At 40.9% G+C, this 15656-nt stretch overlaps 1 protein-coding gene across 1 annotated transcript; it reads left to right on the forward strand.

The window, feature by feature from the left end:
• Positions 1–1516: 1516 nt before the first annotated feature.
• Positions 1517–13918, forward strand: LOC311113576 (T-cell differentiation antigen CD6-like). The gene is made up of 14 exons (XM_084156823.1): positions 1517–1666; positions 3014–3079; positions 3687–3968; positions 4204–4521; positions 4616–4927; positions 5211–5285; positions 5404–5544; positions 11700–11819; positions 11982–12101; positions 12443–12517; positions 12660–12740; positions 13070–13123; positions 13332–13427; positions 13600–13918. Exons 1-14 carry the CDS (start codon positions 1615–1617, stop codon positions 13734–13736), a joined length of 1929 nt encoding a protein of 642 aa, XP_084012949.1. The 5' UTR covers positions 1517–1614; the 3' UTR covers positions 13737–13918.
• The last annotated feature ends 1738 nt before the right edge of the window (positions 13919–15656 follow it).

Below are 15656 nucleotides of genomic sequence, written 5' to 3' on the forward strand. Positions count from 1 at the left end.
TCTCTTCAGGTCATTGACCAGGTCCTGCCGTGTAGTTCTGTGCTGATCCCTCACCTTCCTCATGATCATTGATGCTCCACGAGGTGAGATCTTGCATGGAGCCCCAGACTGAGGGTGATTGACCGTCATCTTGAACTTCTTCCATTTTCTAATAATTGCGCCAACAGTTGTTGCCTTCTCACCAAGCTGCTTGCCTATTGTCCTGTAGCCCATCCCAGCCTTGTGCAGGTCTACAATTTTATCCCTGATGTCTTTACACAGCTCTCGGGTCTTGGCCATTGTGGAGAGGTTGGAGTCTGTTTGAGTGTGTGGACAGGTCTCTTTTATACAGGTAACGAGTTCAAACAGGTGCAGTTAATAAAGGTAATGAGTGGAGAACAGGAGGGCTTCTTAAAGAAAAACTAACAGGTCTGTGAGAGCCGGAATTCTTACTGGTTGGTAGGTGATCAAATACTTATGTCATGCAATAAAATGCAAATTAATTATTTAAAAATCATACAATGTGATTATCTGGATTTTTGTTTTAGATTACGTCTCTCACAGTTGAAGTGTACCTATGATAAAATTACAGACCTCTACATGCTTTGTAAGTAGGAAAACCTGCACAATCGGCAGTGTATCAAATACTTGTTCTCCCCACTGTAACTAGTGTAAGACATGCGAAAATGATCGGAGGAAGTTCAGGAGTAAAAACAAACAAAATATAATTATAGACTGTGTCCATAAAATGTATATAGTATGTATAAGCATGAAGTAGAGGCCTAAGCATTGTTGTTCACTAGTTTACTCCAATTAGGGAGGGGATGGTGGGTTTGGAAAGTAATAAATAAAAAAAAAATAAAAATAAAAAATATATATATATATATATATATATATTTTATAATATATATCCTAATGCTGTTTATTTGTGAATGTAGTGCTGTCAACTGACTACTTGTATTCAATATTTTACCAATATCAAAGCTTGCAATATTTGGTTACATGATCCTATGTGGCCCACCCCGCCTCCAGCCAGACATTATTCGGCATGTTTTGAGTTTAGGGTGTGTGTCACAATATCCAAAACAACATTTGCTACCTAACTGTAGGCTACTGTACTGTCTTTGATTACCACAATATACATTTTTTGAATAATTAATTCTCTACATTCATTTCCAGCCACATTACATTTCTAATGACAAACAACTATGACTGTTGGCAGGGTCAATACAATTTTAACCAAGTAAATGTAGGTTAATTAAACAAAATAAAAGAATGAATTGAAAATTATATTTTAAATATTAGACAATGTTCTAATAATGAACTGGGACTGGTCTTCTGTCTTTTAGTGACAGACCCAATCAGGTTTTCATTGTTTCTTAACTTATTTCATATATTGTGAGTAGGCGTGTGTGAGCACACACTAGCTATGTGACATTATAGAGGAAATGTGAAGTGAAGGCCTATGCCAGAGGAACAAGAGAGGAAACCGCACATTGTGCAGGCACAGAAAAGAGAGCTCAGGATTACATTTTACACAGTTAGGGTTTGGGGTTATGCAGTGATCAGAGCTAGATATCAAGGGAAACGTACATTTTTATTTTCCAATAGTGTGTCTGAATAGATAAATACGCTATGAAGTTGGTGAAACTCATTTTAATCCTCCAAGCGCTTCATCTGTGTCAAGGTAACAGATACCACTCTACACAATAATTTGTGATCTATTATCTTTGATTTTCTTGTTTAAAGTTTACAGTAACAGTAAAATTGATTCTATCACATCGATAAGTGAAGATAAACATTAGTTTATTAATGTGAAGGGTATTAGTCAGATGCTAACCAGTCCTCGGCTAATAAGTTCAACGATTTGAAACACCTTTGGATTTTATGTATTACACATTTTACATAAGGCAAAAAAGGCACAAATATTAACTATTTGAATAACAGTAACATTGAAGGAATTATCCCAGCTCGCACATAAAGTTCTGAGAACCATATATTTCTTAGAGCTTGGTGAGAACGTGGTTGTCCTATGGTTATTTTGAATACAACCTTCCCAAAACTTTCTGGGAATGGTGCAGGATACCCAGCTAGCATATAACGCTCTCAGAACCATATGTTTTGTCTGTGGGAATTTCAGTACTGCAGCATAATGTTTTCTGCAGGTTTCCTCACGGTTCTATTGAAATGGGGTCTGTTTGAAAATACTAAACTTAACAGCTTTGTACGAGTTAAAAAACATGGCATGCTAGCTCCATCCTGGTGGCACAGTGGACTAATTACATGGATAGATAACATAAGATCATAGGTTTGAATTTCACTGATGTTGTGCCACAATAAAAAAAAGAAACGTTTGCTTGATTAATGCCTGAGCAAATGAATTTCTATCTGTGCTTGGACTTAACCCAAACTAAGCTAGCAGTATTATTAAAAGTCATCGAAACATGTTCCTAGAACTTTATTTAATTACCTTCAAATAACCTATAATTCTTGTTCTCAGAACGTTAATAAAACTTCCTGGGAAAACTTGCAGGGAACCGTAGTAAGGCGTTCTCAGACCCTCCCTGCAACCTAAAAATGTATGTTCCCAGAACAGCCAAAATATTCACTTCCGTTCTTAAAAAAAAAAAATCCCGGTCAGAAATGTATGGCTTCGTTCTCAGAACCAATGGGAAACCAAAAACATACATTCCCACAACTTCCAAGGAACCAAATGTGCTAGCTGGATTACCCTGATTTTTTTTTATTTTTTATAATGTAATAAACTACTACCACTAACTACTTTGTACAATAAGCAGGTGGTTTGGACACAGGGCTTTATGGCTCAAGACATCTTACCACATTTCACATGCATCTCACGCCAGATACCAACAAAGGATGGTGCTTGGTCAAGTGGTTAGTTTGAAAGTCTTGCATGTGGGAAGTCCTAGTGGTCAAAGGGAGTCACAATAACATTGAGACCAATAAAATGATGTCACATCTCATTGCTATATCTGTGATCTAAAGGGATGTGCCATTTTCAACTTTCTTTCAGCATATAACAATTCCTCTGCTCAAACTGGAAAAAATGCATCACAATCGGAGCTTGATAACAATCAAAGTGAGTTTCTGTATTTCTTTATCTTTTCTGACAAAGCCACCCACACAGACAAATGATCTCCAATCATCACTGCTGGCTTTGAGTTTCACATTTAATTTTACTCCATCGCTCACAGACTCTCATGTATCATGATCAGACCACCCCAAATTATCCAGGTCTCAGAGCATTAATCAAGCATTTGGTGCAGTGTTTGAAACCACTTCTGCTTGGTTAAACCCCATCGTGTACTCTCCATATGAATGTTTTTGTTCAGCGTCAAAAGTATGTCACACAGGATGTGGAGGTGGTTAGGTTAGGGGTTTGCTGCTGCGTTTAATTGAACTTTGCAGGTGCATTCCAACCAAGAGTTTGATAGGCTTTAACTGAAATTACAGTGCTATGTTGCAAAACTATTTCACCCACTCATCAAGATCTTGGATTTTCCTGCATTCTGCACATCAGTACCCATAACATTTTCTCTCTATAAAGTATGACCATCCATTATGTTACAAATACAGCCTACATAAGTAATAATTCACTCTTATACCATGGCAATTTTTTTAATTTAGTGATATCGTAGAATAGTTAATGTCTTCATTCACTTAAAATGTCTCATTCTCATTCACAGCTGAGCCCTACATAACTCAACGATCCAATGCATGCTCCTGGAGTCCCATGATCTTTAGAGATGAGATATGGACTTCAGTCACATTCACTGCAGAGTCCAGAGACCAAGTAGCCCATCAGATATGTATGGCTCTTGGCTGTGGTGGAGTCTACAGTCTTAATGAGACCAGCGCACCACCCAACAGTATCTGCCTCACAAACTGCACCTACCGTGAATATCGTCTTCAGAACTGCTCCCACGTTGTGAGGATGAATTGCACAAAGGTGTCCGATGTCGTTTGTGGTAAGACACGGTTTAAAAGACACACATTTCATCATATGCTCTCATTTCACAAAATAAGTTAAAAATTATAATAGGATACTTGATATTGTTGATCATATATACAGTCTGTTACATTCTACAAATGTACCATATGCGTTACATCACATAGTTTTTCAAGTTGAATCACATTAGTTGCACACTAACCCTAACTCTAGGGGTTGAAACTCATATACAGTCCCTGTGTCTGTGGTTGTAGGGCACCAGGCTGTGAGGCTGGCTGGAGGCGAGCACCGCTGCGCTGGACGTGTGGAGCTGTGGAGAGAGGGGCAGCAGTGGGGCACGGTGTGTGACGATGAGTGGGACATGAGGGATGCTGATGTGGTATGTGCCCAGCTTGGCTGTGGCTATGCCATAAGTGTGACAGGGCAGGGTGGTGCCTTCCCTCAGGGCAAGGATCCCATCTATCTGGATGAGCTGAAATGTACTGGCAAAGAGGGCAACCTGTGGCAGTGCCCAGCGTCAGATAAAAGCCATGACTGTGGGCACAAGGAGGATGCTGGGGTGGTATGTTCAGGTAACTGTCACTGATGTTTCCTACACACTACAATAAAAGGATATAATGTAGATTGTGATCTTTATGGTCCCTGTTCTCTCTGCCTATTTTACAGAGCTGAAGGCAGTGAGGCTGACTGGAGGGGTGGACCACTGTTCTGGTAAAGTGGAGATCCACCGTAATGGATCATGGGGGACAGTGTGTGATAACTGCTGGGGGAAGGAGGAAGCCTCCATGGTGTGTTCCATGTTGGGCTGTGGGGAGCCAGTTCATTTTGTAGCTTTCAAACCCCCTTTCACTCACAACAATGGGACCCTGTGGTACTACAGATGCGATCCACATCACACAGACCTTTGGCAGTGTAAGGAATTTGCCAACATTACAATATTGTGCACTGACTCTGAAGCGGCTGGACTTATTTGTAGTGGTAAGTGAGATTATTTGTGCCAATGATATAAATGTTTGATTAATGTACACCATGGTTCTTCAATTCCGGTCCTGGAGGGCCGAAACACCTCTGTTTTTCATCCTTCTAATCAGGGGCTAATTCAGACCTGGGACACCAGGTGAGTGCAATTAACTACCAGGTAGAAATAAAAAACAGAAGTGTTTCGGCCCTCCAGGACTGGAATTGAAGAACCCTGATGTACACAGTGAGCACAATTAAGGTTTTTCAAATATTTTCTACTGTACTGTACTTTTTCTCACAGGATCACGTGGGCGATATCTTCCAGTTACAACAGAAGCAGCTGCAACAGTATTGAGCAGGACCCCAGGTGAAAAAGGTCAACCTGAGTCTGAATTTTAAGATTGACAAAACTATTCAGACTTTTGAGAATGTAAAAGATCAAGATTAAATGTGTGTAAAATGTTATTTGTTCCTGTATTTTGTTTCCTTCCCAGTGACTACAGCCAGTGTAGCAAATTATGGCTTCCCATTCGCCATGTCCCTAGAGCTGCTGGGGTGCATCTCCCTATCCTTCCTTCTGCTCACGGCTCTGGTCACAAACGCTCTGCTTTGCTGCCACTACAGGAGGAGAAATGGTTGGTCCCAACTGCCACATACACTACCAGTCAAAAGTTTGGACACACCTACTCAATCAAGGCTTTTTCTTTATTTTGTCTATTTTTTACATTGTATAATAATAGTGAAGACATCAAAACTATGAATTAACACATATGGAATCATGTAGTAACCAAAAAAGTGTTAAACAAATCTAAATATATTTCATATTTGAGATTCTTCAAATAGCCACCATTTGCCTTGATGACAGCTTTGCACACTCTTGGTATTCTCCCAACCAGCTTCACCTGGAATGCTTCTCCAACAGTTTTGAAGGAGTTCCCACATATGCTGAGCACTTGTTGGCTGCTTTTTCTTCACTCTGCGGTCCGACTCATCCCAAACCATCTCAATTGGGTTGAGGTCTGGGGATTGTGGAGACCTGGTCATCTGATGCAGCACTCCATTACTCTCCTTCTTGGTAAAATAGCCCTTACACAGCCTGGAGGTGTCATTGTCCTGTTGAAAAACAAATGATAGTCCCACTAAGCCCAAACCAGATGGGATGGCATCGCTGTAGAATGCTGTGGTAGCCATGCTGGTTAAGTGTGTCACTGACAGTGTCACCAGCAAAGCACCCCCACACACTAACACCTCCTCCTCCATGCTTTACGGTGGGAAATACAAATGCCTAGAACATCCATTCACCCACACCGCGTCTCACAAAGACACGGCGGTTGGAACCAAAAATCTCAAATTTGGACTCCCGACCAAAGGACACATTTCCACCGGTCTAATGTCCATTGCTCGTGTTTCTTGGCCCAAGCAAGTCTCTTCTTCTTATTGGTGTTCTTTAGTAGTGGTTTCTTTGCAGCAATTCGACCATGAAGGCCTGATTCACACAGTCTCCTCTGAACAGTTGATGTTGAGATGTGTCTGTTACTTGAACTCTGTGAAGCATTTATTTGGGCTGCAATTTCTGAGGCTGATAACTCAGCAGCAGAGGTAACTCTGGGACTTCCTTTCCTGTGGCGATCCTCATGAGAGCCAGTTTCATCATAGCACTTGATGGTTTTTGCGACTGCACTTGAAGAAACTTTCAAAGTTCTTGACATTTTCCGTATTGACTGACCTTCATGTCTTAAAGTAATGATGGACTGTTGTTTCTCTTTGCTTATTTGAGCTATTCTTGCCATAATATGGACTTGGTATTTTACCAAATAGGGCTATCTTCTGTATACCTTGTCACAACACAACTGATTGGCTCAAATGCATTAAGGAAATAGATTCCACAAATGAACTTTTAAGAAGGCACACCTGTTTATTAAAATGCATTCCAGGTGACTACCTTATGAAGCTGGTTGAGAGAATGCCAAGAGTTTGCAAAGCTGTCATCAAGGCAAAGGGTGGCTATTTGAAGAATCTCAAATATAACATATATTTTGATTTGTTTAACACTTTTTTGGTTACTACATGATTTCATATGTGTAATTTCATAGTTTTGATGTCTTCACTATTATTCTACAATGTAAAAAAAACAAAACTTGAATGAGTCGGTGTGTCCAAACTTTTGACTGTGCATTCAGTGACTGAATTTCAAAATCTCCATGCATCATAGGTCCATGTATCTGGCAGTTCATATTGTAATAGAGTTTTGTATATGGGTCATTCTACAGACGTGGTGCAAATTGGGGGAAGGAAAAAATATATTTTTGTATCCTATTTTTACAAAATCTTCAGAGCACATTTCTTCCAACATATGTCAGAAAGACATAAACTCAGCAAAAAAAGAAATGTCCCTTTTTCAGGACCCTGTCTTTCAAAGATAATTTGTAAAAATCCAAATAACTTCACAGATCTTCATTGTAAAGGGTTTAAATACTGTTTCACATGCTTGTTCAATGAACCATAAACAATTAATGAACATGCACCTGTGGAACGGTCGTTAAGACACTAACAGCTTACAGATGGTAGGCAATTAAGGTCACAGTTATGAAAACTTAGGACACTAAAGAGGCCTTTCTACTGACTCTAAAAAACACCAAAAGAAAGATGCCCAGGGTCCCTGCTCATCTGCGAGAACGTGCCTTAGGCATGCTGCAAGGAGGCATGAGGACTGCAGATATGGCCAGGGCAATAAATTGCAATGTCCGTACAGTGAGACGCCTAAGACAGCGCTACAGGGAGACAGGACGGACAGCTGATTGTCCGCGCAGTGGCAGACCATGTGTAACAACACCTGCACAGGATCGGTATATCCGAACATCACACCTGCGGGACAGGTACAGGATGGCAACAACAACTGCCCGAGTTACACCAGGAACGCACAATCCCTCCATCAGTGCTCAGACTGTCCGCAATAGGCTGAGAGAGGCTGGACTGAGTGCTTGTAGGCCTGTTGTAAGGCAGGTCCTCACCAGACATCACCGGCAACAATGTCGCCTATGTGCACAAACCCACCGTCGCTGGACCAGACAGGACTGGCAAAAAGTGGTCTTCACTGACGAGTCGCGGTCGCGGTTGTTTGTATTGCATATTTGATATATGTGACCGACTGGCTCGATTTGGTCTTATGTAGCAAAATAATTTGAAATTGTGTAGTTACTCAGAAATAGAAAGTGGTATATCATACACTATATTTGAGGAACAATGGGAAAGTAATTCTGCTTTGAAAGTTGATAAAATTTTAACCTCACTTTTGAGAAAATCTTGAATGTTTTGGTACCTACTGGAGAGCTCTTCTTTGTCTACACCCATTCAGCATCGTTCACACCCTCTTAAGCTTTAGCCCCACCCATCTCTTCAAGGATGTGAGGCTATGTACTAAACAACCAAAGATTTCAAGACTAAAGGCTGGTTTATACTATGGATGTGTTCGTAAATGTAATCTAGAGTGCCAGAGTGTGCTTGGAGCGTTCAGAGTGAACACTGGACTCTTTCGCCGAGGAGGAGGATTGATCAGAGCGTTCTGACCTAAGAACAGCAGTCAAGCACCCAAGCTAACTGGCTTGCTAGCTACTTCCAGACACAAATGAGAGAACAGCTCACTCTGACCATTTTACTCGCCTTAGCAGAGCTGGTTAGGCTGTTTTTATGTTATCCAGAGCGTTGGTGACTGCAACTGTGCTGCTGGCAAAAAATGTATTATGCTTTTTTGCCAACATTTACTGACACCGGCCATAATCAATGGGTGTTGAGCGTTCGTAAATTCGTCAGTTATTCTGCGCTCTGGCACACTCAGACGAGAGTGCTCTGAAATCGGAGTAGATAGCCAGAGCGAATTTACCAGCTACGTCTATCGACAGAATTTTCTCAATTTCCTTAGCTATCATACTCTAATTCCACTGATTTCAAAACTCAGTCCTCCAGAAAGTGGAGAGCAACACTTATGGAGTTCTACTACGTGATATCGTTCAAAAAAGCCGCGTTAAAAAAGATGACCTACACGTACTGAACAGCTCATATTATTGACAGAAGCGTGCTACATGGCAGACCGATCCGAACTCATCTCTTGGCATATCCAGCCCACTCATTATCTCAGCCAATCATGGCTAGCGGGAAGGTTGCTGTCTTTTCCCAGTGCTAAACCAACTAGGCTCATAATTTAACAATTGTATTCGTATTTACAGATAGCATACAAGTTTGATATTAAGGCACATGAAAGTTCACATGTTCCAGAGGGCATTTCTGCTCAATAACGCATTCTGATTCGTTTTTTAAAAGTTTACGTTCAAATGGCGCACCTGTGAAGTAGTGACGCGCGACATACGCCTAGTTTCCTGAAACGAGTTCCTTACCCCCACCCTCCCACACACACTAAATTTGGCACTACCGAAACAGTGAAAAAGTTCATTAAAGGGATAATCATGCACAGAACATATTCATTTCAGAAATGTTATTTGCATACCAAATTAACAAAATAGTAAAAACATGATTTTTGAATCTAAAACTTGTTGATTTGATTGATTGAATTCTGATTAATGAAGTGGTTTGATGCTTAAATGATCACTTTACCTATCTTTATTTTGGCTCAATAACAGGTGTTTCGGTATGAAGTGTCAATCATAGAGATAACTGGAGTACTCTAGATGGATATAACTCATTTTAGTATAGATATTGAGGGGGCTTCCACCATTTAAAAGTAGCCAACTGGGTGAGGATTCCTATGGGTTGGGAGTGATCAGCCAATGATCAGAGAGCATTTTAATGTTCAAATTGGGTTGCCTATGGTTTGTAAACCAAAGAATAAGGTAATATCCAGGAGCCAAGACCAAGATTTATACCAGGACATTGGTCCCAAGATCCAAACACAGACCCAAACCCAGTGAGTTCAGACCATGACAAGTTAAGTACCTAATTTATGTGGTCCTGAGGGGTCTCAAGACCAAGACCACTAGATCAAGAGTCCATCAGCCCTTTCTTCAATTGTAAGAAACTCAAGGAAACTCGAGTACAGTACACTAGAGCACAGTAGAGTAGGATACAGTAGAGTAGGGTACAGTACACTAGAGCACAGTAGAGTAGGGTACAGTAGAGTAGGGTACAGTACACTAGAGCACAGTAGAGTAGGATACAGTAGAGTAGGGTACAGTACACTAGAGCACAGTAGAGTAGGGTACAGTAGAGTAGGGTACAGTACACTAGAGCACAGTAGAGTAGGATACAGTAGAGTAGGGTACAGTACACTAGAGCACAGTAGAGTAGGATACAGTAGAGTAGGGTACAGTACACTAGAGCACAGTAGAGTAGGATACAGTAGAGTAGGGTACAGTACACTAGAGCACAGTAGAGTAGGATACAGTAGAGTAGGGTACAGTACACTAGAGCACAGTAGAGTAGGATACAGTAGAGTAGGGTACAGTACACTAGAGCACAGTAGAGTAGGATACAGTAGAGTAGGGTACAGTACACTAGAGCACAGTAGAGTAGGGTACAGTAGAGTAGGGTACAGTAGAGTAGGGTACAGTGCATTAGAGCACAGTACAATAGAGTACAGTAGAGCACACTACAGTACAGTAAAGAACATTATAGATGTCTATGTTTTGCCCATAAAGATGTCAATGTTTGGGCTCTTGGAGGGTTGGATCCTCCCTGCTGGCTATGCATCTCAATAATCTACACTTTTTCCTGAAGTGTGAACTTGTCCACTACCCTCATTGTGATACTCTGTAGCTCAGTTTAAAATGGATATATCCTCAATGGCGCTGCCCGTGCTGTCACAGACGCCATAATGGCACAGATACAAAGATGAGACCTCTATATATCTCTATGGTGTCAATTGTTTCGATTGTGACTGTTTTGGTTAGGAAAATGTTGACTTATTTTGATCTTTAAAAATCTCCATAGCTAACATATTTCTTTCAGTTGGACAGCAAACATATATTTTAGTCCCAAAACTGTACTTTACATATGTCTTTATATATTATACTGAACAAAAATATAAACGCAACATACAACAATTTCAAAGATTTTATTGTATATTTTTGTTCAGTATAATATATAAAGAAATAAGTAAAGTACGGTTTTGGGATTTAGAATGGACCATTATCATGCACCTATATCGAAACAGTGTCAGCCGGAAAAAATAAATCTAATCTATGCACTTAAATAGCGAATGGAGGACGCTTTTCCCCGTAGTTTATTTTCATGCCAGCCGGCTATACTCCTGTTGTAAATATAAGCAATGTGCTTAATAATAGGAAAGTTGAGAAATAAATATAGTAGGCCTAGCCTATAGAAAAATGATCCTCCTATTTTTAATAGAGTCCATCACTCTTGTTTTCTCGCGCAATTGTATAGCCTATTGAAATGATGCGCAACATGAGCTCATGGGCTCTCGTGAAGTGTTTGATTAGATTTTCGAAACACATTTGCATTGATGTCAGAGTGATTAGAGGGACAATAGAGTGCGGAGTACCAGGCAGTTAGCAAGTTTGGTAGGCCTACTAATGACCATCAGCAGCATCAGAGCTTGGAGAAGCCTAATTACCGTAACTAAACGGTCACGTGGAATTTGACTGCCTTCATGACTCGTGACCACCGGTGTGACGGTAATACGGTCACCGCAATAGCCTTAGGTGGGACTGCAATTTGCACCACTTCTGTAGAATCACCCATATAGTCTAATATAGATCATTTTGGATTGGTTAGAACCTGATACTGTATTAATATTACAACGTGTTTTTACTGTCCATAGCTCTCTTAGTCCAGCAGAGACATGCTAACCTGCAGACACCCACTGAGCATCATGACAAAGACTACCAGGACTCTGTGAATCTCATCAAGGTCACAACCAGCAGCCCAACAGAAAATGAAGGTTAGTGAATTAGAACATGCCTCTTTGACCCTGTTTTCCTCTGTACAGAGCTCCTACTTCATCAAGACCCACATTGTCACATATTATCAAATCTGTTTTGATTTCTCTCTGTAAACTCTCTGTAAAGATTGTTTAATCTCTCTTTTGTTTTGCTTTGCAAAGTCCCGGCAAATCCCAGGTATCAGTGGACCCAGAGTAGTGTGGACAGCACCTCAGTGGATACAGACTATGACCAGTGTGATCTAAACGCTGAGGCAGCTGTCCATATGACCACCTTTCAGAGTAAGCAGTGTCTTTTTTTCTCCCAAATCCCATTTAATTAATACATACTTTAACTAAGCATTACAGTTCAGAAGGGCTAATCAAGACGCCAAAATACACAATCATTTTGGACTACACTACTCATATTTGTGTAGCACAGGAGGTTGGTGGCACCTTAATTGGGGAGGACGGGCTCGTGGTAATGGCTGGAGCAGAATGAGTGGAATGGTATCAAATACATGGTTTTTATGTGTTTGATGCCATTCCATTTGCCCTGTCCAGCCATGATTATGAGCCGTCCTCCCTTCAGCAGCCTCCGCTGTTGTGTAGCTAATATATCTCAACTCTCACTTGTAATTCAGATTCTATACGATACAAACAAGATACCAGGAACCCTTTTATGAGGGCTACAGCTCTGGACAGTCTATCTGAGGAAGGTGAGTCCATATTTAGTGGTGCACTCCAGTAACGGCCAAGAACAATCTCAATGCCTTTCCTCCATGACAGACACAAATTCACAACATTTGATAGCTAATAAGTTTGAAAAGTTTGTTATTCCCAACATTGTGACGTCTGTAGCACATGCAGGTGACAACCATAACGTTTTCATAGGAGGCATTTGTGACCAAGCTCCAGGATGCAATATAGGACCCCCAAGTGGTGAGGGTCACTCTTCTGTTTGTTTTTTTTTGACGACGTTTTGATTTATTTAGTAATGTTTTTGATAGGGGGGTTAAATAAATAAAAAGTGGGCCTCCAACCCCAACCTCCCATCCCATTCACCCGACCCCACCAAGCCAACATGTTTCTATCTCCCCTCCCCCCTCCCGGAAACCATGTCCCCCCCCCCCCCCCCCAGCAACTGGGGTTGCTCATCAGTCACCTCCCCAGAGGGTCAACCTTTGAACTCAACAATGTACAATTCAGAGAAAATGAAGAGACATGACCCATAACAATCTAATTGTGATTTGTGTTGACCTCTGTTTCAGTGGACTCCTTTGATTCTTCCAGCACCTCCTCTGAGGAATGCTATGAAAACACAGGTAAAGATGTGGAGAATCTACTAACATCAGGTATGGCCATGGGTACAGCCCTGAGTTTTTCCTGACTTTATGGGACCTGACCAGGAAAACTCCAGTCCCTATGGATACAGTAGGTGCAGACAGTACTGCAAACAAGTCACTGTGCTAATGTTGCAATAGCCCTAAGTTCCATTTCTATTCATGCTGTGCATTTACTTTTCTCTACCAGGGAGAATGGATCCATGGCAACCTCCAGTTACCCACAATGCAAATAACCACCTGATGCCTTCAGGGAACCCTGATCAAACCCAGTCACATGACCAGGGTAAACAAGCTGCTTCCCTTCTCTTCTCTTCTCCTCTCTTCTCTTCTTATCTCTTTTCTCCTTTCTCCTTTCCTCTCATTTTCTCTATCTACTCTATTTTGGCAATAAGGGATTTGGGATGTTACTCTATTTTCTGACACCCTGTATTCTGTTTATCATGGTTTGTCACCAGGAGTGGCTGATGGCAAAAGTGACGAGTATGAGGAGGAGGGCCACCTGTACTCTCCTGACCCCAACCAGTCCTCCTCAGAGGGTGTCTATGATGACATCGCTAACTACCTGGACTCAAATCCAGAGCAAGGCTACTGAATGAGCTGGATGGACCTACGTTTTATATGTCAATATTTCTGTTAATATAAAATAGTAGCTAGCTAATTGTTTGAAATGTTTGAAAGTATGTATTATTGTATAGCATACAAATAGTATGTATGTTGTTTAGTATTTTGTGTTTTTGGGTGTGATAATAAATAAATAAAAATGGTTTAATATGCAGTTATGATATTTGTGCAGTTGGTAACATACAATGATTGCTGATGTAGCCTACAGAGGAAACCCTTACAGCAGGGATCATCAACTAGAAACCTTGCTTACATTTGTACACAGTCACATATAACTCTCTATTATGCGTGGGAGTGCTTTGGAACAGATTTCCTAACTTAAAATCACAATTTTTACAGTCCTATGTCCAACAACAAACAAAACAAAATTATTATTATTTTCTTTGATCAGTAAAGTTAGGAGGGGCCTCCCGAGTGGCGCAGCTGTCTAACGCACTGCAGCGCAGTACTAGAGGTGTTACTACAGACCCGGGTTCATTCCCGGGCTGTGCCACAACCGGCCGTGGCCTGGAGTCCCATAGGACGGCGCACAATTGGCCTAGCGTTGTCCGGGTTAGGGGAGGGTTTGGCCGGGGTGGCTTTATTTGGCTCATCGCGCGGGGGGCCAGTATGAAAAATAAAAAAAATTATGTATGCACTCACTAACTGTAAGTCGCTCTGGATAAGAGCGTCTGCTAAATGACTTAAATGTAAAAAAAATGAGGAATGGGCCAAAATTCACCCAACTTATTCTGGGAAGCTTGTGGAAGGCTACCCAAACCGTTTGACCCACGTTAAACTATTTAAAGGCAATGCTGCCAAATACTAATTGAGTGTATGTAAACTTCTGACCCACTGGGAATGTGATGAAATAAATAAAAGCTGAAATAAATAATTCTCTCTACTATTATTCTGACATTTCACATTCTTAAAATAAAGTGGTGATCCTAACTGACCCAAGACAGGGAATTTTTACTAGGATTAAATGTCAGGAATTGTGAAAAACTGAGTTTAAATGTATTTGGCTAAGGTGTATGTAAACTTCCGACTTCAACTGTAGTATAAAGTACTGTTTACACAAGTATCCTTAGGATAAAGAGCTCTCCTTACAAGGAGGATATGTGCCATGGTAGATGACCAATAGTATAGAGTGCATGAGGTAAAATAAGCAGGAAGGTAAAATAATTCAAGGCTAAGATTTACGGTATGAATGTGTCTACAATTAGAGCTATAGCCCCTGACTAATTTCACTCATCTTAAATAGTTTTGTATCCAGATAAACACATTTTCTCCATATGAAATCCAATCTCTTTCAAGTCAGAGAATCTGGCATGTGTAACAGCCCACCTACCACTACACTAAAGCCATGGTTACACCTTGCATTAACATGTGGTAACGTTGTCATCCGATCAAGATGATCCGATCACTATCTGATCAAGATTTATTGCATCTACACATGGTAATAAAATGTGTCTCTAGCGGCCCACTGCTTCCGTATTATGACCAGATTCCCTGGTCCCTCCCTTTATGCAAATTAATCCAAAATGCCTCGAACCTCCCCCACAAACTGTATTAATCGACAGAAAAACAGTACCTTAACTCTAACCCTAATGATTTAAGACAGGGCGTAATAGGCTACTATCCCAATAACCTCAATCTGTCCACAGCCGTACAAATAAATAGTCATCCCTAAAAAAGTCACCTCACAAACGAGCTGAGTATCTGGATGTGTGTACAAAATACAATAATGCACAGTATAAAAACAAATGACACTTATGTCACGCCCTGGCTCTGGGGACTCTCGTATGTTGAGCCAGGGTGTTAGTTTCTATGTTTTGCGTTGTAGGTTGTGGGTCTAGTTTTTGCATTTCTATGTTGGCCAGGGTGGCTCCCAATCAGAGACGGCTGTAGC

Source organism: Coregonus lavaretus (genome assembly GCF_964263955.1).
Source record: "Coregonus lavaretus genome assembly, chromosome: 40".
Lineage (NCBI taxonomy): Eukaryota > Metazoa > Chordata > Actinopteri > Salmoniformes > Salmonidae > Coregonus > Coregonus lavaretus.